This window comes from Phoca vitulina, unplaced genomic scaffold (genome assembly GCF_004348235.1).
Source record: "Phoca vitulina isolate PV1807 unplaced genomic scaffold, GSC_HSeal_1.0 scaffold70, whole genome shotgun sequence".
Classification (NCBI taxonomy): Eukaryota; Metazoa; Chordata; class Mammalia; order Carnivora; family Phocidae; genus Phoca; species Phoca vitulina.
In genome coordinates, this window is record NW_022589773.1 from 3,725,729 (window position 1) to 3,752,031 (window position 26,303).

The 26,303-nt window shown below is 44.4% G+C and overlaps 1 protein-coding gene across 2 annotated transcripts in view; it reads right to left on the bottom strand.

Moving 5' to 3' along the window:
• ISCA1 (iron-sulfur cluster assembly 1) overlaps nucleotides 1-23,909 on the bottom strand; it is a 50,304-nt gene extending 26,395 nt beyond the window's left edge. Inside the window, exons 1-4 of one of the 2 annotated variants that reach the window (XR_004297948.1) lie at nucleotides 23,701-23,909; nucleotides 17,274-17,327; nucleotides 14,433-14,538; nucleotides 12,380-13,150 (exon numbers count right to left, since the gene is read on the bottom strand). Coding sequence is in view for 1 of the 2 variants with exons in the window: in XM_032392927.1 (XP_032248818.1) it covers nucleotides 13,002-13,150; nucleotides 14,433-14,538; nucleotides 17,274-17,327; nucleotides 23,701-23,781 (390 nt within the window). In the remaining variant the exon portion in view is untranslated. Of the gene's footprint in view, nucleotides 1-11,437; nucleotides 13,151-14,432; nucleotides 14,539-17,273; nucleotides 17,328-23,700 lie in introns of those variants that run through there. The other variant, XM_032392927.1, reaches the window with a different exon arrangement.
• Between the last annotated feature and the right edge of the window lie 2,394 nt (nucleotides 23,910-26,303).

The following is a 26,303-nucleotide window of genomic DNA, read 5'->3' on the forward strand; positions in this document are numbered from 1 at the left end:
AGTAGCTCCCTGGGAGTGAGAAGGTGTGTGGACGGGTGGAGACAGGTCCTTCATTTCTGGAACAATAGCCCTCCTCCACTGCACCTGCGGTAGGACGCCTGGTCATCTATTTCTGTCTACAACCCACCCCTCCAATGGCTTTTCACTGCAGGTTCAGTGACACAGAACAAAGCATCACTGTGGCTTCCTTCCTCGTGTTTACATACAGCACAGGTCTGCAACTGGAAATGCTTCTGTCATATTGTAGATTATTAATCGTTGTACAATAAGATCTTTGATGGGGCACCTGGCTGGCTCAGTTGGAAGAGCATGTGACTCTTGGCTCTCAGGGTTCGAGCCCCATGTTGGGTATAAAGATTAACTAAATAAATAAACTGACAAAATGAAATTTAAAAAATCTCTAAAGGGGTGCCTCTTGGCTCAGTTGGTTAAGCATCTGACTTTTGGTTTTGTCCCAGGTCATGATCTCAGGGTCGTGAGATCGAGCCCTGCATTGGGCTCCACTCTCAGCTGAGTCTGCTTGAGATTCTCCCTCTCCCTTTGCCCCTCCCTACACTCTCACACACACATTCTCTCTCTCTCTCTCAAATAAATTAATTTTTAAAAATCTCAAAAAAATAAGATCTTTGATTAAACTATTTGGCCACTAGCTCATTTTGTTTCTCATGGAACATAACGTATGTGAGTAACTCTGTAGACAGGTTTCTAACAGAATGGTAACATGTACCTATCTGCTTCAATAAGTAAAGCTTTTGAATAACAGGTTGGCCATTTTTGTATTTACTCTCTGTTCAGCAATGAATCATTTTGTCCTTTTTTTTGTACTTCTTCTGGAAAAGTGCCTCATCATCACCACCTTTTACTGTTGAAGAACTCAAAAGCTTTGATGGCACCCTCTGACCAGGTTTTGTAACTTTGTTGGGGAAGACCCGGGCAAGCAGAAGCTCCAATCTAATTAAATTCAGTTTTCAGATATTCATTGTGGCACCTCCCATTAAGTTCCTAAGTAAGCTCTACACCCACTGTGGGGCTTGAGCTCATGATGCTGAGATCCAGACACATCTCCTATTAAGTTTTAATGTTCAACTGCTTTGTGTAAAATCACACCTGCAGATTTGCTTGACCCAACAAATCCTGACATTCTAAATCATTCTGGACTCATAGTTACCTTGGGTATTTGAAAGATTTTTCTGATCTGTAGGATATAAAATACTGTTTCCGTCATTATTTTACATTTCTGTGAACACTTTTGGGCCACTAATCCCTTTTTAAAAAGTGAAATGGAGTAAAATATAACACAATAGCAATAATAAAGATTGTGAATTTGAGGGGCGCCTGGGTGGCTCAGTCGGTTAATTGTCTGCCTTTGGCTCAGGTCATGATCTCTAGTCCTGGGATTGAGCCCTGCATCTGGCTCCCTGCTCTGCAGAGAGCCTGCTTCTCCCCCGCTCTCTGCTGCTCCCCCTGCTTATGCTCTCTCTCTCTCAAATAAATAAATAAAATCTTAAAAAAATAATGGCAAATTTGATACCCAAATTGACTGGTAAGCCAGCCAATGGTGTGAAAAATACATTAACCAGGATGAACCTTGTCAAATGAATGTTACTTAAGACAATCTGATTAATGTTGTCCTTATGGAAAATGCTCAACATTTAAATATGGAATGGTTGTGAACAAAATAGGGTTTTTGTGAAGTCGCTACAATCTTACATCTCCAATTCAAGACGTGTGACTACTACTGTGTCATTGCATTTTCCTCTGAAACCTCCAGATGCCTGTGGCCCACTGGAGAGATTACAGGGTTCCACACTTTGGGAATGTTGGTCTGAGAAGAGGACCCCTTGGGAAGTAGGTGCGAGCCCACAGGGACCCAAGGATTCATCCGGACTTTGTTAGCTCTTGCATGATTTTGTCACCAAAATGCCTACTGGGCTTTCCTGGTGGATTTCCCCAGATTCCCCAGCCTTGGAATCTGTCTGCCCATGCCCTCCACGTGTGTGGCATAGTGGCTGGCACAGAGTGGGTACTGTTATTACAGGCCTTCTGTTGGGCTTGTCAGATGAATTGCATATAACACAACTGACTAGGGAATACAGTGTGCTATTATTGATTGTAATGCAATCAGAATTGGAACTATGGATCCATCAGATTCAGCACCTCGGAGAAAGAAAAAGCCTGTGGCACTGGCCAAGAGCAGATCCGTGGAGTGGCCTTGTTTACCAGCAGGTGGCATGGGAGTAAGGTGAGAACAATGGCTTGGGGAGTGCATTGTGGAAGGTGGCATGCACTACCCTGCCGCGGCTGATATGCCAAGAGAGCTTATTGGTTTTGAGCAGATACCAGACACAAAGGCCAGAGTGTTTTCTGATATGTGGATTTTATGGCTGTACACAGCCAACTATTCAAAATGACCTTTACTGCGGCCCTTGGCTGGCTAAGTCGGAAGAGCATGTGACTCTTGATCTCAGGGTTGTGAGTTCAAGCCCCAGGTTGGGTGTAGAGATTACTTAAATAAACTTAAAAAAAAAAAATGACCTTTATTATTTAAATTTTGGTAGGAAAAAAATGAACGAAACTGTCAATCCTTCCTTTGAAATAATTGCTTTCAAAATGCAATTTTTGAAAACCCGAGTTTCTTAGGAATGCAACTGATTATTTTGCTAATAAAAGACATCTTTTCTATTGAATCACTTTATCGTACACCTGAAACTAATATAATGCTGTATGTTAACTACACTGGAATTAAAAATTTTTTAAAAAGCTCTTTAAAAAAAAGACTTCCGAGGGGCACCTGGGCGGCTCAGTGGGTTAAGCATCTGACTCTTGGTTTCAGTTCAGGTCATGATCTCAGGGTCATGAGACTGAGCCCCACTCAGGCTCAACATCCAGCACGGAGTCTGCTTGTCCCTCTGTGCTCCCCCGCCACCCCCCTTCATAAATAAATAAAATCTTAAAAAAAAAGACTTCTGAATAATTAATACTTTGTTTTTTTAAAGAGCAGTTTCAGGTTTACAGAAAATTGTTTGAAAAGTGTTCACATTTCTCCACCATCCCCTATTAACACCCCACATTAGTGTGATGCATTTATTGTAACTGATGGACCAATATTATTATTTTTTAAAGATTTATTTATTTATTTGAGACAGTGAGTGAGTGTGAACAGGGGGAAGGGAGAGGGAGACAGAATCTCAAGCAGACTCCCTGCTGAGCGTGGAGCCCAATGCGGGGCTCCATCTCACAATCCCGAGATCATGACCCGAGCCGAAATCAAGCCGGATGCTTAACTGACCAAGCCACCCAGGTGCACTGGACCAATATTATTATTAACCCAAGTCCTTAGTTTACATTGGGGTTGACTTTGTGTTGTACATCTTGTGGGTGATGACAAACGTATCCACCATTACACATAACACAGAACAGTTTTAGTGCCCTAGAAATCCTGTGCTCCAACGTCTTATTTTCTATAAGCCCCTCTGGGTCAACCCTTCCTAAAAGAGAATTCTGATCCAGACTTGCTCTCGCTCAAAACCCTCAGTGGCCCACAGCATGCAAGCGCATTCACCTAGTGCTGAGGGCTTTTCAGCCCAGCCAGCAGCCATAAGCACCCGTGTCCCCACCACTTCCCTGCCGGGCGGCTCTCCTCCCGAGGGTGGATCGTCTGACAGCGCCCACACACATGGCACTCACGGCCCTCACTCTCCCGCGTCCGTGCCTGTTTATCCATTCTCTCTGGACAGAGGCCCCAGTGCCCTTCTCCTCACAGCGGCAGCCCACCTCTGCTCCCTTGTGTAGTCCTCCCGCTTCTCTGAGCCTCCTCGACAGTGTCCCTGCGTCTCCTCAATGGCATCTATTGTTTTCCATCTTGTTCAGTTGTACTGGTCTTACCTTCCCCAGCTGAGCACAGTGGAGAAGAGAATCAAGGTCTTTCTTGCTAACCTTGAGCTCAGTACTCAGGATACACATATGTAAAACGGGCCTGGTAAGTATGGTGTCCACTCCCCAAAGCTGCATGAGGATTCAGTGTGCTGAGTCCTGCAGACTGCCTGCAAGGCGGCCTCGCTCCCAGGACTTGCTCGCTAAGTGTTAGCAGCTTCATCACGGCCACCACCTGCTACTACTATGCTCTTCCTCCTCCTACCACCACCCCTCCTCCTGCAGGGTCACCTCCGGGCGGGGGGACATCTTTGTGTCCTCCACAACAGGAGGCATGATGATAGCAAGGGCTCCATGAACACTTGATGAAGCAGCTGGAGCCGTGTGGTCCCACACAGAAAGCAAGCCCAAAACAAACCAACACGACGGATTTGCGTGGGAACAGTGGCATTCCTTGGAGGCCTCTCCAAATGAGCCAGCCCCCATCCTCCCTGAGCCGGGGAGAAAGCAAGTGGTAATGAACATCTTATGGTAATGTGGGCAGTTCACAGTCTGCTGTGCCACAGGCACTCAGGGCAGGGGACGTGGGAGCAGCTCAGGGACCTCAGGAGAGAACAACAGAGGATGCCAGTGTCTTTAAAAATGGGAATCAGTACCCGGTGTAGGCTCCAGGGAAGATCTCTGCTTGATTCTGGTTTGCTTGGTGGAGGCAGCAGCATGTGACCTATAGGATAGAATCCCAAAAGGAAGGAGCCAGACTCCCAAAAACAGAAACCAGAGAAGAGGGGCACTGTTCCACTCACCAACCTAGAGGAGGAACAGATGTCCTTGGGGTTTCCCGTGGTCAACGCCAACCGTGCCCACCCATCTCCGCACCTACGACCACTTATACTCCACTTCCTTTGATACCAAGGACAAGCTGTGCAGCCGCAGGGGGGCTTACTTTCCCACCTCTTCTCCAGGGAACTGGCTAATGTTGAGCAGGATCCTAGGCCAGTTTGGAAGCACTGGCTGGGTGACCAGCCTTAGCTTCGTTTGCCGTCCACACCACCACGGTGTGCTTATGGGTGCCCCTAGCACCTGAAACGTAAGGTAGTATGATGGAAGGGAAGAAGAAAGATAAGACCCTACCTAGGTGGGTAGCAGCTGGGGTAGGAAGTGGTGAGATGGATTGGAACAGTGCGATTCCATCCAAAGGAATTGCCATCGACCGATGCTGACTGTCCTCTGAGCTCTGTGGATGGTCCCCAGGGAACGATAGTTGCTCAGTGGCATTGGCTGGACTGACAGGCCTGCTTGGGCAGGGGCAGGAGGTAACACCTGGCAGCTTTGGATGTAAGCCAGTTTGAGGAGTTCATTTTTTTTTTTTTTTTTAAAGATTTTATTTATTTATTTGAGAGACAGAAAGAGATAGAGAGAGCATGAGAGGGTCAGAGGGAGAAGCAGACTCCCTGCCGAGCAGGGAGCCCGATGTGGGACTCGATCCCGGGACTCCAGGATCATGACCTGAGCCGAAGGCAGTCGCTTAACCAACTGAGCCACCCAGGCGCCCAGGAGTTCATTTATTTCTACCCAGTTTGGGCCCAAGGGAAACAGCTTGTCTGCATATGCTGGTTCTGGAAACCGGGAGAGGAAGCTCTCTACCATTTTTTGATCTCCTCCTTTCAGACTGTCCTCTCTACCGAGGCCATACACTCTCAGGGCTGGATGTGGGGACAGGTGTAGTGAGAGTAGAGCCAAGTCAGGGCTAGGAGTCCGTGGGAACATGGTGGGGAAGGAAGGCACAGAAACCCAGGAAGAGGGCAAGGCTGCTAAGTGAAGGCCCCAAGGGAAGAGGGCGACTGGTGAGGCTCAGTCATGACCAGCTGGGTCGAGCTTCCTGTGACCTGCTGGAAGGAGGTCAGTTTCCCAACCCTGATTTGTAGACATGAACCCAGCTACCACCTCATCTCTCGGCGCCAGTCTCTCCTGTCTCTCTCCACCTCCCACTTCACCCCTCCTCTCCTAGCCACGCCCAAACTGGCTGAATTTTCCCTTTTCTCTTCTCTCATTATGCCCTAGGAGTGGGTTGGTCGCAGCACTTACCACTTGCTTTGTAATTATGTGGCCATCTTGCTCACAAACCTGTTTGTCTGGGAGCAGGGCTGGGCCTCATTCATCTGGTACCCCCTGGGCTAGCCTGGCATCTGGCAATGCTAATGCTTAGTGTTGGTGAGTAACTGCATTGTGACATATGGACCTCCTCAAGGTCACATAAACAGCTGCATGACATGAAGGGTCAGGGGATTATCTTCCTGCATGAGGGTAATGGGTGGAATGTGGAGGATGGACAGACATTTTATTTTATTTTTAAAGATTTTATTTATTTATTTGACAGAGAGACACAGCAAGAGCAGAACACAAGCAGGGGGAGTGGGAGAGGGAGAAGCAGACTTCCTGCTGAGCAGGGAGCCCGATGTGGGGCCTGATCCCAGGACCCTGGGATCGTTCCCTGGGGACTGTCCACAGCGCTCAGAGGACAGGACTGTCCACGACCTGGGCTGAAGGCAGATGTTTAATGACTGAGCCACCCAGGCGCCCCATGGACAGACATTTTAAAAAGCAAATATAAAGTAGCTGAATTGTCAAGTTTTTTCCTTCTATAGATATGGACAAGATGCAGAAGAGAAATGGCAGTTACTAGGAGACAGACTGCTTCCTACGTCTGCCCACATGGTTGGGCTGGAAGTGGATTGGGGCTGCACTGGAAAGAAAATGAGGAAGAGAAGATCTGTTGTAGCACCAAATGGTGTCTCTACACTTTGTTCCCTGACAAGAGTGAGGGTCGTGCTATAGATTTAACTTCGTTTTACCTGTTTCTCCCGAGTCCTCATAAAGAATTTCGTCTGGGTCAGTCGAGTGCACAGTCTTTTGATGCTTTTTTTCCTGTTTGATGCTTTTCTTAAACTGCCCTCAATTGTTCATAAATAACCATCAGCAGACACATCATCAATGGACAGTCTCACGGCTGAATAGAGGACTCCATCAGAATGGGTTAAAGAGCAACAGTAGTAACTGTTTAGGCCAACTGTCCTGCTGATGAAGATTAAAAATGTATCCCCTGATCAGACACAAGAGGACAAATGCTGTATGGCTGCAGGGCTGAGGTGCCTGGAGTGGACAAGTCCAGAGACAGGAAGTAGAATGGTGGTTACCAGGGACTGAAGGTGGGGAGGAACGAACAGTGTTTAATGGGTACAGAGTTTCGGTTTGGAAAGATGAGGAAGTTCTAGAGATGGATGGTGACGGTTGTGCAGCAATGTGAAGGTACTTACGGCCACTGAACTGCACCCTTAAAAGTGGTTTAAATGGTAAATTCTGTTACGTGCAGTTTACCACAAAACACATTTCCTGAGGAAAGGCAAGGCCCTGTGCCACCTTATGTGGCCACTCAGAGAAGGGCCGTGCAAGATTTCCCCTCCCTGAGATGTCAAACTTGGTCTATCCGAGAAGACTCTGGTTCCAGAGTATTAGGGTCAAAGCAACTTAGGGGCCGTCCAGATCACCTGGTTGTGCTGGGTAATGCAGTGGGGACTGAGCTGGGGACCCAGCCACGAAGGAAGCTACTAAGTGGAAATGGCATCCTTGAGACATTTAGTATTTCACAATACTGAAAGGAATCAGACAGCACTTAAGAGTTAAAACTGGCAGGGGCACCTGGGTGGCTCAGTCGTTAAGCGTCTGCCTTCGGCTCAGGTCATGATCCCAGGGTCCTGGGATCGAGCCCCGCATCAGGCTCCCTGCTCCGCGGGAAGCCTGCTTCTCTCTCTCCCACTGCCCCTGCTTGTGTTCCCTCTCTCACTGTGTCTCTCTGTCAAATAAATAAATAAAATCTTTAAAAAAAAAAAAAAAAGAGTTAAAACTGGCAGCTAAGCAGTCTGGGAGGCCCTGTGATCTCAAGAGTGGCAACACGGCCACAACTCATGCCCATCAGGAGCCCTGAACACCGCAGTGGGTAGTTGGTAAAAACAAACACAGGTGCGAATTATCACTTAATACAACCAGGTACTTCTGGAGATAGTTTAAAACCTTGCTACTCAAAGGTGGTCTGCAAAGCACCAGCATGGGCTTTACGTGGAATTTGGCTCAACGTGCAGAATCCCAGGCCACCCTAGACCTTTGGGATCAGGTCTGCACTATTAACAAGATCCTCAGATTTATTTGCACTTTGAAGCTTGAGGACTGCTTGAAGACCTGGACTCCATGGAGAACAATAAACATGCAAGGTTTATTCTTTTAGTAATCTCTACACCTGATGTGGGGCTTGAACTCACGACCCAGAGATCGAGCGTCGCATGCTCTTCTGACTGAGCGAGCCAGGCACCCCTAAACGTGTACTTAATAGTGAACAGTTGGGAATTACTTGTTCACAGAAGTAAATCCATGATGCAATCCACTAGGGCTATCAAAGACATAGGCGAGTTTTACACTGGGAGGCTATCACTGGTACAGAGCCCTTGCCTTGGGGAAGGTTACGTTCTATGCCATTCATGAGAACCCTAGCCTTTACTGAAAATTTTGGTGGACAGCAAGGGAGGCAGTCGACATCACATATCCCACTGTGACTCTAACCCCAACATGGGCTCTGCATTGCAGAGGGACAGGGTAGGTGGACCCCCAGCCTGGCTAAGTCTGGTGTGGACCCCTCGCCCTCCAGTCCAAGGAGGGGGTTCAGCTACTACTCCTTAGTTAAGACACATCTATGTGGGAATTCTTTAAGATTTTATTTAAGGGGGCAGGAGAGCATGCACAAGCAGGGGGAGCAGCAGTGGCAAAGGGAGAAGCAGGCTCCCCACTGAGCAGGGAGCCAGACTTGGGGCTTGATCCCAGGACCCTGGGATCATGACTTGAGCTGAAGGCAGACACTTAACTGACTGTGCTACTCAGGCCCCCCAACATGGGAATTCTCTTAATAGCTAATCAGCTATTTTTCTGTATAATTATATTTGTAGTTCTTTTCAAACAAGTTGTTGTGGTCATGTAAAGAAATAAGGAAATCTCCTTCAACAGATTTTAATATGGGGCAGTAACTCCCTAATTGTATGGAAACGCTCCTTTCCCTAAACTCTTGCTTTGACTGATAACCACAGGTATAAGGGACTAAAACTACAACGTACTGAGTGTCAACTCTAAGGTGGATGCTGTTTACGTGCAGTTAGCTCATCAACTTCCCCAAATCCTGAGACTGTTCTACAGAAGGGTCCGCAGGCTCAGAGAAATTACCTGACCTGTGTCAGGTCAAAAGGCTGCAACACGACAGAGCCCATGACTTAAATCCAGGTGTATCTCCCCCCAGACCTACAGCTTTGCATGCTGGCATCTCATGAACTGCCCAACTGAACCCCAGCATCAGGCTGGTTACATGCGTATTCACCCTTGAGTTGATGTGATCTCATGGCCCACGTCACATCTGCGCCGAGGCACAAACTGGATACCTGTAAAGAGCTCTGCAAGCTCCAAGGGTCTCACAGCTGTTTGATGGCATGAGAATGACCAGGCAGCTTAGTATCACAGATTTTCCCATTTCCTGGTCTCTCAGGCATCAAAATAAGACAAGAAAGGCTGTTTTTTAAAGGTATTTCCTGATGAATGAAACCTAGGAAGTACCAGAAATCTTAGGGATGTCTGATCTTGTAGAGATTTTTTCCAACCCCCTCCCTATTTTCCTCTTTGCCAAAGAGAAAATCGTTCTTGCGGGGCAGAGGCAGAAGGCAGGGAGACACTAGGTAGCAGAAGAGCACTGTAGCCTCCGTCTCCTGAAATCTTTCCTGGGATAGTTTAGCCACTGGAGTGGGCTTCTAAGTGTGCTCTTCTAAAAAATCATCGGCTCTGTCTCTGCGTGAAGCTCCCACCACAGCAGCTGATGTCCTCCATGTCACATGGGGGCACTATGAAGTGACCTCTCAGAGGACGCCCAGGGTTTGAAGTGGAGCTTGGCTGAAATGAGAAAGAACAGGACATGGCTGTTGGGAAGTCTTTTTGTCAAAAATAATTACAACATGCTTGGTGTTAAATGAACACCAAAGAGATGATAAAGCTCCTCTCTTCAAAAACCTTTCAATATTGTGCAAGACTAAAAAAACAAAAAACAGGAAAACCCAGTAAAGTGTTGCTAGTGTGATTAGCTAAGGGCCACAACACCACAGGCCTGCTGAGCTTGGTCTGTTCACAATGGAGTCTTGCCAATGGCACCTCCAAATCCTCACACTGGTCTCCCCCTCAGGCCCCACTTGGGCTTCTGCGGTACTTCCTTCCATCCTCCTCCCCAGCCAGCTTTCTCCACACTCACAGGGCAGCCAGCCACTTTTTTTTTTTTTTAAAGATTTTATTTATTTGACAGAGAGAGACACAGTGAGAGAGGGAGCACAAGCAGGGGGAGTGGGAAAGGGAGAAGCAGGCTTCCCACGGAGCAGGGAGCCCGATGCGGGGCTCGATCCCAGGACCCTGGGATCATGACCTGAGCCGAAGGCAGACGCTTAATGACTGAGCCACCCAGGAGCCCCCAGCCAGACACTTCTGAATGTAGATGTTTTGATGGCCCCCTTGTAATGACTCTGAGTGGCTCCCTGCCCTTGTGACACTACAGAAGCCAGTGAAAGCCCCAATGTTCTTGGTCTGATTGCCCCTGCTGCCTCACGTTCTTCGGAGCGCTTAGCTTCCTGCATGTTTTAAATCCTTTTTAGTTTTGTCCATTCTCTTCCCTCTTCCCCTTATCTCTTAGGGCTTTTAAAACTTGGCCTAAGTGTAACAACCTCTAAGATAACTTCTTAGAAAGTGCACCCATCTTGGTTCTAGAACATGTAGCATGGCCCAACAGCTAGGAGCACAGGCTGGTGCCAGACGGTGTGGGCGGGCTGCCATTCTGACCTGGCCATTGACCGTGTTACTCAGGTCAACTATTTTGTTCATGTTGTGCTTTAATTTCTCACCTATGAAATGACAGGAGTCAGATGTACTTCACTGGATTGCTGTGAAGACTATTCAAACAGCTCCTGGCATGTAGCAAGTAGGCAATAAATTTCACCTATTACAACACTTACGGTATTCTCTTTATTGGTGTCTCCTTTGCCAACTCTTAAGATCTCTGAGGTTGGGGACTGTCTCCGGTCATCTGTGAAACCTCAAGAAGGTGGAGAGCAGGTGCTTACAAATATGCCTGAGGTGAACTGTTAAGAATCTTTCTGAAGGTGAACATAAAGCCTGGATGACAGATCTGGAATTCCAGGTAGGGATTATGACAGGAGAACATAAGAAGGAATCTGTGCAAGAGGATGGAGGAAGCGAAACAGGGAGAAGAGAAGGCTGAAGAAGAAAGGGAATGCCAATGTCTGGGGCCAAGAGGGATGCAAAATGGCTCTGTCAAAGGGCTGCATGGAGAACAAAGCAGCAAGAAGACGATGCAACAGAATCTGGTGAAGAAAATTCCTGGAAGCGACGAGACTGGTTAGAGAAAAATAGCCATTATTCATTAGTCACTGGAATAGCTACTATTCCCAAACCCTTCTTCCTTAGAAAGAAAAGGCAATTTTATGATCACAAAGAGGCCATGTTTTTTTTATTGACAACTCAATCTCTACATACGTACAGTATTGCACAGATTATAAGTGAATTGACAATTATATTAACAATATGGACTCATGAGCATTTACATACAGCTACTACTCTAGGTGTTGGTGCATTTTGTGCCAGGTACTTCAGTAAATACAACGGACATAAATAGGACAGCTACTTCAATTCATGAAATCAGCTTTCAAAAAAAGCGTACATGTCTTCGCATAGAACACTTAGTTTGTCAAACCCAGGAAAATCAGTAACTAAATGACAAAAAGAATGCTGTCAAAAAAAAGTAGGTGATGAAAATGTTAAGAATTACAGTCATTGAACTTGAGATCCAGAAAGTGTACACGTATTGGGAATTTGAAGAAAAGACCCTCATGTTCTGCTTCAAAATGACTACTATATTCGAAAAGGATATTTCTGGGTTGGTACAAATGTCTTCTCTCCTAATATAAACCACTGTTTCAAAGTTCTAAAGAAACAAGATGGTAACTCACATAAGTGGGTTTTAAAATAAGATTCTTCTCACTCAAAATAAAATAAACTAAATATGATCTTCATCAAATTATAAAGAAATCTTATCAAAATGCCAACCAGATAAAGAAGCCAGACCACACACTGATCTTCACTGACTGCCTCAGACTGCAGAACTAGTGGCCCCTCCACGGAAGGGGAGAGAGAGTAGTTCCAACTTCTGCCACTACATAGCCCATAGTGTGAAGGTGGATGGACGTCCTGCAGGTTCCCTGGGGGCTGCTTCCCCAGGTATAGCATTGAGGGGGTGGGCTGGATGGCTTTTAAGACACCTTGCAACCAAAAGGATCTAAGCCAGCTTGAGATTCCACCTTTGAGGGGATGTTCTGGGTAGCAGAAGAAATGGATTAAAAACAGTGAGTGAAGTATTTCTTACCTTTTGATGCCATCGCTCAGAACTGTTCTGCACTGCAGTTCAAGGAAATCTTTGTTCGATACTTTCATCTACTGGCTGGTGCTGCTAAAGGGTAAAGCAAATGAGGCATCTGACAAAGAAATTTTGGACACAAACGTAGAAATGCTGTGCCAAGTTTGGGTAGAAAACCAGTGCACTTCCACGTCACGCCGGCAGTCAGGATCTTCTGCCATCAATCTGGTCGGGAAATGAACGTCCACGCCACTCTCAACAGTGAGCTATGGCGTGCACAGTATTAAAAATACGTTTCCTGAAATCCTCCCAGGTAGGCAGCTTTCATGAAACTGGTTCTAATAGAAAGGATGCAAGACAATTAAGTGCAGGGTAGGATTTTTTTTTTTCTTTACAAATCAGGAAAATGACCCAAAGAGAGCAATGGTTTCTCATTTTGTGCCCTCTAAAAAGAATACAAATATCGCTTCTTCTGGAATCTAACACACTGGCTTCACTTTCAAAATGCATCATTTTATTTTCCTCATAAGGCAGTCATACATTATAAACTTTAAGCACATGACAGTCACATGATTTCTTCAGTAAGCCCTAGGACTTCCATGAGTTTTCCTGGAGCTTACAGCCAGAGTAGTCAAATATTAAAGCTTTCTCCACAGCCACACGTTCCTTTGATGTTTGGGTTATTGAAAACAAACTCACTGGATAATTTATCTTCAACATAGTCCATTTCTGTTCCTAAAAGTGTTAGCTGTGCTTTCTTTTCGATGAACACTCTGACTCCTTGGGGAGAAGAAAACACGTGTCACATAAAGCCTGCAGGTCTATGGAACCTGCTGATTCAGAGCACAAGTGAACTTTTTAAATAGTAACCACTGACAGAAGTCAAACAGGAAACTTCTGAATCTGCTTCATTATTTCCTTTAAGAGATTAGGGCTCAGTTTCCTGTCTGTCCCTTCTTTTCCACCCAATAATCTATGTCAAACACAGTATTAGGCTTGGCAGTTGTAGAGAAGCATATTCCAATGACAATTCCATGCAAAACTAGAATTTGCTTTTCACAATACTTCACCCATTTTTCCAATATGCAACATGAAATATGTGAAAAGCCTTAACTGACAACCGTACACAGGACACACTGGCAAGCCAAGAGACGCACAGAACTGTGATACACCGGCCTGGGGTCATAAGGCCCATCAGTGCAACAGGGCTGTTCTGTTCTTCTGCTCAGGGGCCGGAAAACTGGCAGTAACGTAACTCCCTAGAACTACGCAGGTAGAGGTTGGTATCTTCGTAAATATAATTGGTTTAAGAAAGATTTCTTCCTTATAAGAAACTAATTACTCAAATGTAAACTATATATAATTATTAGAGCTCATCTTCTGAAAAATTTAATATTTAAGGTATTTTATGTAGTGATTTAAAAAACAACGTATTAACAAAAATGTCATTATTGGTAACTTCAGTTTAATGAGATGAACGGTGGGAACCTGCAAGCTAGCTGACAGCACAGCTCTGACGCAGAGCCACCACTGAAATGCCCGTGCACGCTGAAGTTCCCCCAAGGCTGTGGCATTATTTTCTTTTAAATAGGTTTTATCAGATTACTGGGTAGGGGCATGGGGGCAAGAGAGAATTAAAGCACTGACATTTTAAATAAAAATTAAAAGTACAGATTCCTCAAAAGCATAAGATGACATTACTTATTTGGTATAGACGTCAAACTGCTGCTTCCCACAAAAATGGATGGTTCAATCTGAAGTTTTAGCATTTTAAAACCTTTCCGCACACAATGATTATCTTTTGTAATTGAAATAAACAAATGATAAGAGCACAGCCTCTGGAATCAACTTGAGTAGGTTCAACTTTTCACCAGGCCACTAAACTAGCTGAGTGACCTTAGGCAAGCTATTTCACCTCTCCATGCCTCAGTCTCTTCATCTGCAAAACTGGGGACAATATGGTACTATTCTCACTCAGCTGCTGTGTATAAATCAGTTGATATATGAAAGTCTGTCAAACCACCCTACCTCACAGCGAGCACTATATAAGCTTAAAACTCACCATCTTGAACAACTTCTTCATCAGAATCTCCTTTTGTCTTTGTATATTCTAGAGTATAAGAAAGGCCATTACAACCCCTGGTTCGGACACCAACTTTCAGACCTACCTGAAAAAGCAGTGTAAATATAAACTTAGTTTTAAAGTAGTACGTATTAAGCACTTATAAAAACCCTGGCTATTTGACATTATTTGTTTCTCCATAAGCTTAAAGAGGAATATTAGATTTCTGGCTGTAACATGTCCCTTTAGGAAGTATAAGTGGAAAGGGGAACAAGCATTTAAAAAATTTAGCTATTTAACAAACAGCACTGCAATACTAGTGGGGAATCCTAAAATAAAAACAATTATATGCAAAAAACCCAAAACAATACATAGGGGGAAAACCCCCCAAAACCAGTCACTATCACTCTAAACATATTTTTTTTTCCTTTTTTCTTCCAGTCCTTGTCATATATACATATAATCTAAACACAGGCTTTATTATAACAGTAATAAGTCTTAATTCTCTGATTTGTTTTTGCCACTTAAGACATCATCCTTCCATGTGATTAACTTTCACAATTATCATTTGCATATAATGCCTTAGCAGTCCACTATACCAAGGCATGTTAACTACTTAACCCTTACTATTAGCCGTTTAGGTTGGGAATAACATTTTTAAAGGAAGAGGTTTTTGTTTGTTTGTTTGCTTTTTTAAAGTAAGTTCTGCCCATGTGGGGCTTGAATTCACAACCCCGAGATCAAGAGTTACATGCTCTACCAACTGAGCCATCCAGGTGCCCCTTAAAGAAGAGTTTTAATTCTAAACATGAATACTTTTTTTTTTTTTTTAAAGGAAAAAGAAACGTATCTGATGGGAGAGACAACTACTTAACAAATTCTCACTTCCTCAAAACGTTTGTGCTCCACCTCATCGCATGAGATATTCTCAGGAAATTTCCCTCCCTATGGTTAGGTTCACTGAGGTCCCCAGGCTGTCCCCTGGCAATCAGACCTGCCTCCACACAGGGCCTTAATTCTAAGGCAGAACTATGAAAACATTCTCAAGTACCAGAAATCAAAAGACTGCAGCCAACACAGATGTTAAGAAGTTTAAAAAGTGACCAAACTGCACTTTTAAAATACCAATGTCTATCTTAATGTGATTTTCTAACAATATCTACCGAAATTCTACTCTTGGATCCTATCTGCTTTTTTGAAGTATACAGTAAAAGTATTATCATAAAAAGTATGATTTCACCAAGCAGATCTTGATTCTCTTAAAAGTAGCAATGTGTACTTGCTTCAGGAAAGCAATCACGAGTGGGAAGACACTTGGTGAGACCGGGAGTTAGAATGCTAAGCTGCCTGGGAGTTCTGATGAGCTGAAGCATTCTGACAGTAGTCTCTTCTGTCCTTAAACAAGGACGACAGAACTGTGGTTTTATTCACTCTCAGAGTAAGAGCTGAGAGAACGTGTGGGGCGTTTCACATATTCAGCATTATCAATAGTAAACGGTCTAGCTGAAATTCTGGAGCACATGTCCTAAGTATTGACTTGACTTAGCTTTTATCTTCATAAACAGGAAAGACTCAAGCAAGCAGAAAGTCCAACTACTAGGAATGAATACAGATACTTACAGAATACAGGAAAATACAGCTTTAGGTACCTGGAGTTTGGAAAAGGGACGGCTTGTACCAGCAATGAAACCCAATGAAGTGTTTGCTCCATCCTTTTCATGTCATTGTCATCCCTCAAACCTACGCTCAGTGTTTCATTTGGTCGATGCGTATATACTCTTTTCATTAGTCTATCCTAACGGAGTTGGCATACTGATATTTTTAGCATTTAATAATTCTTAGGAGGAATGTGCCAGAACTTCATTACATTGTAATGTAGGTTGTACAACAGAACCTAGAAACCATTCCATAGTCTAATTACTAAATTTTAATAGTTTAGTACTTGGATGTAATTTACAATATTCCACAGGCAACTAACAATTCACGAAGGTGAAGGTGATGCACACTCCCCTTACTCAACAATTTTGCGTCTAGGAGGACAGCCTACACAGGTGCACTAAACCAGGCTTACAGGCTTAGTCTTCCAGAACAATGGGCCTGGCACACTACAGACACTAAATATTTGCTGAATGATGTTTGTGGCAGCATTAGATGTAAACAACCCCGAAGACCTTTAATATGGGGGACTGGCTAAATAAATAAAATAAAATACACTAATATATGCAGTCATAAAAAAAGAATGAGGTGGGTCTTTCTGTAATGCTCTGGAAAGAACCTGAAGCTATATTATTAGGGGTAAAAAGCAAAGCATAACCACAGCATGTATGGAATGCTTTCCTCTAAGTAGGAAAAGAGATACACACACAAACATTCCAAGCATGATCTAGGCCAGTAGTGCCCCTCGGGGAATTATTATTGGTTGTCACAACTGAGGAGTGGGGCGGTGCCACCGGAATCTAGTGCACAGAGGCCAGAGAAATACTAAACATCCTGCAATCCACCTCCAACAAAGAATTATCCGGCCCAAAACATCAATAGTGCAGAGCCTGAGAAACCCCAGTGTAGGCAGATAAAAATGTACAGATTGTCTCAGGAAAGACACTTAAGAGGTGGCCCCTTAGAAGGATGAAAGACAGCCAAGAGTTTGGGGTCACAAATGATGTCTTTTTCACTGAATACCCTGTTATATTTTATTTGAATTTCTAAAAACCATGAGCATATTTTACTTTTTAAATAAAAATCTCTAGCCAGTGAAAACATGCTGTTTATCACAAGATAAATTCAGTGTGAAAAGACAACCTCAATTTTTTACTGAATATTCATTTGATTGGTTTTACTTACGTGTTCGGGCTTATCTTTAAGAAGCTGTTTTATCTTGTTTACTGCTGAAGGTGTCTGAAAAAAGAACAAGTTATTAAGTTTTTAGCTACAAAACTTGCTTTCTTTAAAGCCTTATAGTTCCGTAGTCTTTAAGACTATTCAAGTATATCTTCAGCAAATTCGTCTGACAAATTTATATTCTTGTCTGAGTACCTTGTGGCTTTTATACACAAACACATCAACTCTCCTCAACTCAAAGCATTCTATTTTTATTTTTAAAATACCTTCTAGCAACATCCTTTGAATCCTGATCCCCCCCAAGTCAAGATCAGCGCCCTGTCCTAAGTTCTCTGGTTCTCTCTCCTTACATCACAAATCTAAGTTTTCTAGGCAGCATCTATTTTGTGCTTCTACTGCATGCTCAGCCACAAGCACAATCCCTGACACACAGATGGCGCTCAATAGCAAATGAACCAATTAAGTCATCGCTGGGGAAGCCAACCTTCAGACATTTTTTCTTTTGATCATTATTAAGCTATTGTTTTTATTTTATTTTATATTTTTTGCTTACCCCAAATCTATCTCAAGTCCATCAATACGCACAGAGGGAATCACGTAGCATCATCAAGCCAGAGGGTGCCTCTCATACCAGTCCCACCACATGTTCACACAGCTACTAAATGTGGTTTAAAAACATCATCATCTCAGGATATCTGGATGAACAGAGCTAAGCTAGTCAACTATAGAAACAAGCACAGGGAGGCATTTTTCAGGAGCAATGCTGTCTAATTACCTAGCCCATTTGTCCTCAAAATGACGAAAACGCCACAATGTATTATATGTGTATAGGTCAGCATCATCAATCCCATTTTCTGGGGAAGTGCAATTTTCCAACATCTACTAAATTTCTATTCTTGGATCCTATCTGCTTTTTCACGGTGCTGTCAGTGACAAAGTCTATTCCAGGGCATTCCTGCCCTACTTCCTAGCTGTGTCCAAGCCTGTTACTTGGCTTAAATGGGGAGAACAAACCCTCCTCCTCAGGATTCTTGTGAGGACTAAATAAGTAAGTTCATGAAGTACATTTAGAACGGTGCCAGGCACAAAGAGCTCAATATAAACTGCTACTTTACAATGATGAGAGTGTATTAACGAAGAGATCATGTCCCTCCTACTTTGTTTTATTAGCTCCTTAGCTGGCAATGCTGTGCTGGTCCTCCAGTTTTTTTACTGGCATTTTATTGGCTTGTGGAATCCCAGAGTGGACATTATGACCTATGACTTGGAAGTAACTGTAGCCAAAACCCCAGCCTGTGCGAAGGGAGCAGACTGAGAGGATGGCCTCAAAGTGTGCTCTTCTGGCCTGGCCGGTGGGGCTTGGCCAGATGAGGATGTTGAAGCAGAGTCTGGACCCAATTCGGAGAGGCCATGAAACCAATTTAGAAGGCTGACACTAGTATTTTTTAAAAACACAAACTAGAAGAGAAAAGAAAACGATGTATTACACTTGATAAATAAAGATGAATGTTCAAAGAAACTCTGACTTCAATTATTAATGTACGGTGGGTGTGCACATATATACTTACTGTGCATAACTGTAAAAAAAAAAAAAAGTAAAAAAAAAAATCACCACCAGTACGTGGTTTATAAAGGCCTTTTCCCACGACTCTACCAGAACAGAAGCCAACCAGTGTGACAATAGTGGACAACAGGGAACAGTATGCCGGGGGAAGAAAAAGGAAATGGGAGAAGAGCAGAATTATCGTTTTGTTTTTTTTTTTTTTCTTCTTTTGAGATCACAGCATGTCAACCTCAAATAGTTACAGGAATATTTCTGAAAAAAATGTTTAAAAATGCTCATTTACCCTTCTAAACAATTGCCAGTAAAAACTAGCTTCTGTTATTCTCATGGTCTTATTTCCCACATTAAGTCCTGAAGAAATTAATCTAATTACTGTCAAAGAGCAAAGGATTTCTGGTAAGTTAAAAAAAAAAAAAAAAAGGCACAACCATGGGAAAATATTTATTGCAAGTACAACTTGCCCTGTAATGCTGGAGAGTCAAAGGGTTCATGGCTGCATGACCAAAACAAAGAAGACAGGGTGTACACACTACTCTGTCAACAGCCTCACGTGTTTTTATCTCCACGTGATTATTAAATTACCGAATTTGATTTTACAAAATAATGTTTTTTCTTCTTTTCCCAACTCTTAGTAGAAAATACTTACACAGAGTACACAAAAACACTTCATGGAGTGGTCCACCTATCCCGAAGCGGTCGACTTCACACTCCTACACTGTTAAGGGAAAAGTAACCTGTGTGCCTGGGAACTGTCATTATAGGAACCAAAATGAATCTTTCTTAATTTTCCTGTGTCAGGCCAAAACCAAACATACTGCATTGGGAGGAGTGTTATTAATGATGGAAACCCAGCGGCATACTTACTTAAGGGGAAAGATAGGGATCTTTTAACTTTCTAAGTGAAGGACTGATTTTCAGAACAAGTCAGAATGGCTAAAAGGGAACATGTGGCGCGTGAAAAAAAATGCTAGCTATAAAAAATACTTTCTGTACCTCAGGACCAGGCAGAAGCTGAGGATCCTGTGGGCTCCACATCTATTTGCAGGCTCTGGCAGCCCTGCGTAAGTACACTCGATCTGGCAAATAGTCTGAAAACTTGGCAACTACACAACAGGCTGCAGGCCTGGTAGCCTTCCAATTTCCACGCACTCCCCCCAAACAATTAAGACACCTATACTTTTCTAAGAAATGTATGTAGAATTAATGACTTATTCACCTGAGATTTGGCCAATGAATTAAAGTTTAAGATTCCTGAAACTCAATGAAATATAACGATGGTTTTTAATCTACTCAGAGGTAGATCACAGAACAAGACAAAAGGCCCTTAAAAAAGATTTTTAGTCCATTTTTGTATCAGAAGCTTTTCATCCTCAACACTGCATTTCCTTAGGTAATTCCCCAGGCAATTTTAATATTTTGCTGTCCAAGAAAACAAATTAAAACCAAAGCTAACTCCATGATTATGTATACTAAACATGTGCCAATAACTACAACCTATTTTCATTTTCATTATAAATGTGGCGTTTTAATGTTTAAAAGATGGTAGATAAATAGCAGCCAATGAACAAGTTGCAGTATATTTTAACTCATTATGGCATTATGGTGTTTCCCCTTTTGTCTTTTCCTATTCATCTGTGTGTGATGTATATTTTGTGGCCTACATTTTAAACAGTTTAACATGTTTCCCATGCAATACATAGTAATAAACATATTAACCATTTACTGAGTACCTTCCAGGTGCTTAGTGGTTTATATGCATCATCTTATTCTTATAATCCTGTGATTTAAGTATTGAAGATTAAATAATTGACACAGGGATAGTAAGTTAAAGAATGGAGTTATGACTCCCAAACTTAAAAAAAACACATTATTTACAGTGACTACATAATAGTTCACCAACTGGATCTACTCACTAACTGGATCTACTCTTATTTAACCTCTCATTGTTATACATTTAGGCTACTTCCAATTGTTTCCTGGAGAATATCCCTTAAATTGCCTAAATACACAAATTACTGCTTGGTCATTGTTCCAAAGGACTTCTGGTACTTGTCCTTCAATGAATTAACAGCTCCTTACTGGGGCTCAAGTAACATATTGTTTCCTTGTCCTTCTCAACCAGGTGCCACTAGAGTTTTAAAGCACCCACTGCACATAATGAATTAACTTCCCTCTGTGCATGAAGAATGACGCTGGCTATGTACCATCATTCTCTTACAACTTTGGTTGCGCTTTATGAACAGCTATAGGTACGTCCCTAATCCTAAATTATAGTTGCACTAATTCTGATTTGTAGGACGATGGAAATAAAAGCCTCTGCCAGCAGGGCAGTGTTAAATCTTCAGGCTTTCATCATATTTTACTCCGGCTCCTACAAATTCAGTTTCTTTTGCCAACTCCTGGGTATGCAGAGTAGGGACAGCATCCTCTTTGGAAGTTCTCCACAGGTGTCCAAAGTTACTCACTTTGAGGTGGTGGGGTGGACTCTTAAAACATTCAATCAAAGAACCATCTCTGGTTGCATAAAAGTGTTAAGGGCAGCCCGTCACCAGACTAAACCTTCTGTTCCAGCAAACCACCAGTCCTCTCCTGGATTAACGACAGTTAACGTGGATAACTGGGCGCTGACAGCATGGAACCATGTTTTCATTTCATCAATTCCTTTTCCTTTTCCTAGCCTTTTGATGACCTCTGGTAGGCTACACAGGTACAGCACTTAGACAAGTTTGCACCATGTCAAACTCCTGATGTCAAGTTCATATATCTAGGTAACACTGATCTCTTCCCACCCATTTTGTTCAATCATCTCTAGTTTCATCTGCTTTCATCTGTATTCACTCATTAGCCCTTTGATCACCTCCTTTTGCACTCGACAGAACATGCTGGGATTTACAATGTTTGCAAAAACACCCGAAAACTAAGAACAGACAGCAATTCATGCATGCCAGTGTCTTGAGACTAGGGAACATATGCTAGGATTAAAATGACTGCAAGCCTGCTATGCAGGCCGTGGGTGGAAAGCAGCGAGGACCTGCTTTATCTTTGGCACCAGCTAAGACTACAGGGAAAGGAACTTCCTAAAGTTAGCTAGACAATTAAACAGGCTAAGTTCACACAATGGACTTTGGCAAGTTAATCAGAACACTTGTTCAAAGGCAACATGGAGCCCCTGTGAACTAAGAATTGACAAGATAAAGAACTGACCAAATTCTGTTAGCAGAATTAGCCCAGTAACAGGTCATGAGGCAGGAGCAAGTGTAGAGAGCTCAAGTCTGAGAATGCGAGCTGTAATTCTAGGGGTGGCAAAGGTCTGGCCCACAACGGTGTCCCTGGAGGGTGGGAACTGTGTAACTCAATTTATTTCTTGTCCTGAAACACAGGAGGTCTTAAATGTCAACTGAATGACAAGGAATGGAGAGGAAAGGAATGACTCAGAGATTTTGAACAAGCAGGTAATATGCTAGATGATGGACAAAGAAAAGGCCAAAAAGCGTCTCTGTACCTCTTCTTTCTCGCTCTACCATTACCAGTGGTAGAATTCTTTTCAGTTCTGAATATTTTTTAATTGAGACGGAAAGACACAAAGTGTGACTCATGCCCTTTAGTTCTTGTGATTTCAAGACCTTGGAGAATTCTAAGATCTGATGATGGTATTTCCAGACATGAAACCGGCTTTGTGGTACAGAAAACAGTAATATAGAATAATCGGGATAACCGCTGTACAGGCTGGAAACATTGATCCATTATAAAAATGAATTCTCCCACCTGATCACAACTTTCTTCTATTTTGGTACAACTGATTTTCTGACAACAGGTCTTCTTATAGCATTAGCTTGAATGGAATCCGTGATTCATTCTAATTCCCACTCTCTAGGTGCTGAATGCTTGCACAAGAGTGGAGTGAGAAGAATGCTGAACTGATTCATAAGCTCTCCTATGAAATCCAACTCTTTCAAAACACAAGTGACTGTCTCACGGATACTGAGTTTTCTTGGAGTGAAATGTTTTGGAACTAGGTAGAGGTGATGGTTGCACAACATTGTGAATGTACTAAATGCCACTGAATGGTACCTTTTAAAGTGGTTAATTTTATGTTATGTGAGTTTTCCCTCAGTTAAAAGAAAAAAAACAAAGCGACTGCACAGTACACCAGGGATCCCGTCTGCGTGGTAAATCCTGCGGTGAGCATCTGCGGCTCGGACTCTGGTGCCCTCCCAGTGTGTTCGACCTTTCACCCAGAAAACGCCCAACGCTCACTCAGGGTAGAGATTTTTATCCTTCCTTGTCCTTTGTGAGAGCCGACCACGGCCGAGGCCCGCTGGAGGGACAGAGGGTGCTTCAAAAGGCCTTCCCTCCCAGACCCCAGGAAGGAACCCTTTGTGCACTACAGCCTTGATCTCAGCGAGGGGTGGGCTTTGTTGAGGCTGCGCTCTCACGTCGCTGGCCACGTTCGCCCCGTCGTACCCCGGCGAGCTTCCGCCCTCCCCGCGCACCTCGAGGGCAGGGGTCCCGGTTCCCTCCCCCAGCTTCCCGCACGCCGAGCTCTGAAAGGCCCGCGACCCGAGCACAGTCGCACCCCCAGGCTCGCAGCGGGCCGCCTCGGCCGCCCGGGGATTCACGCACACGCGGCGACCCCCACCCCCGCACGCAGCGGCGCACGGCCTGCTGGGAAACGTAGTTCCCGGGACGTCCGGCTCCGGCGGAACAGCCCCGCCCGCGCTTGTTTATCTCCCCAGCCGGGGCGAGGAGGACAGGGCGGCGACGCAGCGGCCGCGGAGCGGGCCCAGCGCCCTGCCGCCGTGACCTCCTCGAGGGGGCGGAGGTGAACCAATGTCACCCGTCCGACCGCCCGCCCCGGCCACTCACCAGGGTGAGGGCGGCCCGGGTGGGCTGCAGCTTCCTCTTGCTCACAGCCCGGACAGTGGCCCGGACTAAAGAAGCCGACATCCTCGCCGTCCCGGAGCCCCAGTGCCTCGGGCGGGAGCTCGGCCACCTCAGCCACTCTCCATGGACACGGCGGCCGAATTGACGCCACAGCCTCCGGCGCACGGCGCCCCAGGCCCCGCCCCGCGCGGGCCCGCCCCCGCCATTGCCATTGGGCGGGCCGCGTGAGTGACGGGCGGAGGGCGGGGCGCGGCGCGGCGGCGGGCCTTAGGCACGTGACGCGGGGGCGCAATGGCCCGGGGCGTTGGAGGTGCGTGGGGAGGGAGGCGCAAGGTCGTCTGCGCGAGGACTACCCCCGCGCGTCGTGGGGAGTGGGGTTTGGGCACGTGGAGTGACTGCTGACTTGTGGACTCTGGAGGCGTGTCGCTCCACGACCTGTCCCTGGGAAAGGTGCGGCGTCACTGCATAAGAACGCTGAGCACGAGAGCTGGTGCTCTCCAAAGCAGAAAGGTTCCGAGGCCCAGGTACATACATTTGTCTTCCTTTTTGGTCGAGCTAGGCAGTTCTTAAAGAGCATAGACTTACCGCAGATTCGTGAAATAAACAGCTCAGACACCCCCGGCCCCCCGCCTCACCACATGCTCTACTGCAAGGGATACTGGAGGATGGTGCTAATGTAACTTTCGCTTTTAGGTGCCGACTTTGGAACCCACACAGTCCGAGGATGTGATTGGGCAGCTCTGTCAACACTCATAGCGTGAACCGTCGAATAAGCTTGAACACCTGTTGTTTGTCAGACCTTGTCGTGGCTGCTCAGGGGCTTCTGCCTTTTAATTCTGCCTGTTAATTCAGCAAATACACCTAAGCACCAGGCATTATACCAGGCATGCATAGGTAGCCTGGTAAATGGAGAGCCCAGGAAAGAATGAGAGATCCTGGGAGGACAGAAGTTAGCAGTCGGGAGGAGGAGAACCGAAGGACAGGCTTTTCTCGTGGCGGTGCTAGAGGTAAAGGGAAAAGGAGGTTCGGTGGGGTGGTGCTGGAGAGGATAGACTCTTGCTCAGTGTTTCAATGTGGAAAGAACTATCAGTGAAGTGTGTTTTAGAGCCCATTTTATCTTTCATCCCCTAAAACCTACAGGATTGGAGAGTTCAAAATCCCCTTAAGTAGTTGGGTCTCCCTACTACTGAAATACAACTGCATGACACTAAGAGAATGGTTATTTTTGCCTCTAAACCTGGCTTAACCCAAAAGAAAGGGTGAGATTAGGAGATGGTAGTATGGTGGGTTTGTCTTGGCTTCATCTGACTAGCTGGGTGATTTGGCACAAGGTGTTTTACTTCTCATGCCCTTCCTCCCACAGACACTGTGAAGATTAAATGAAAGGCCCTTAGACGAGTGTATGGCACCTAGCTAAGTACTACAACTCAATAAACGTTGCTAGTTGTTCATGGATATTTAAAGAGGTCATATATTGTGAAACTGGTATTACAATGGTGGATATACATGCTGTTATACATTTGTCCAAACCCATAGAACATATCACACCAAGAATGAATCCTAATGTAAACAATGGATTTTGGGGATAATGTAGTGTCCACATAGGTTCATCAGTTGTAACAAATACCCCACCCTGGAGCAGGATGTGGATAGTGGAGTATTTGGACTTGTGTGGGGACAGGGGCATGTCGAAACTCTGCACTTTCCATTCAATTTTGTTGTGAACCTGAAACTGCTCTAAGAAATAAAGTGTGTTAATAAAATGTAAAAAAAAAAAGATGCCATGTATCATTCTTAATTGTTGAAATATTGTTATGTAGTTGTGTAGCACTGTATAGATTTCAAAAGCACCCTTGGGCACACTGTCTCATGGTAGCCTCACAATTTTAGGCTGAGTATTGGGATGGCTAATTTAAAAATGATGCATAAACTCTGGCCTTTTAGTATAGTGCTTTAGAAAAAAAGTGCGTTTTAAAAATCTAGTCCTAAATTTCGTGATTCAGGATCCCCCATGTGTATGTTTAATTCTTTCATCTATTTAATACACACTACTCAGTTTTTAACTTGGTTGGCTGTTTTGCATGTGAGTGATAAGTCACATAATCTACTTGTTAGTGGGTCAGGCATACCTAATGCTATCTGAAACTGGTGCAGGTCCCCGAGATAAATTGGCCTTAGGTTTTCATGACTGTGTAAGAAATATGTGGGCTCCCTTATCTCAGGACAGCAGCTGTCCTAGGGTGTCATGAGGTGGGTGTGGTAACTGTTGAGGGAGTTGGCAAGTTGTAACCACATTTAGATTTCCACCAATAGGTTAAAAGCTTAAAATAGGGAAATGTTCAGTGTTGCACTTCGGGCCTTAGTTTCAGGGCTTAGACATTTAAAAAAGTGTTTTTCCTGGTTAAGACCTCACTTGCTCCTCACTACTCTGTGAAAGGGCAGGGGTCACTTCCATTTTATAGGCACGGAAACTGAACTGCCATGAGGTTAGGGGGATTGCCACACTCTCAGCAGGAAAACTGGCAGAACCAGAGACCCGAATCAAGTCTAGAATTCCACCCAGGGAAGTGTGCTGAATTCTTGAC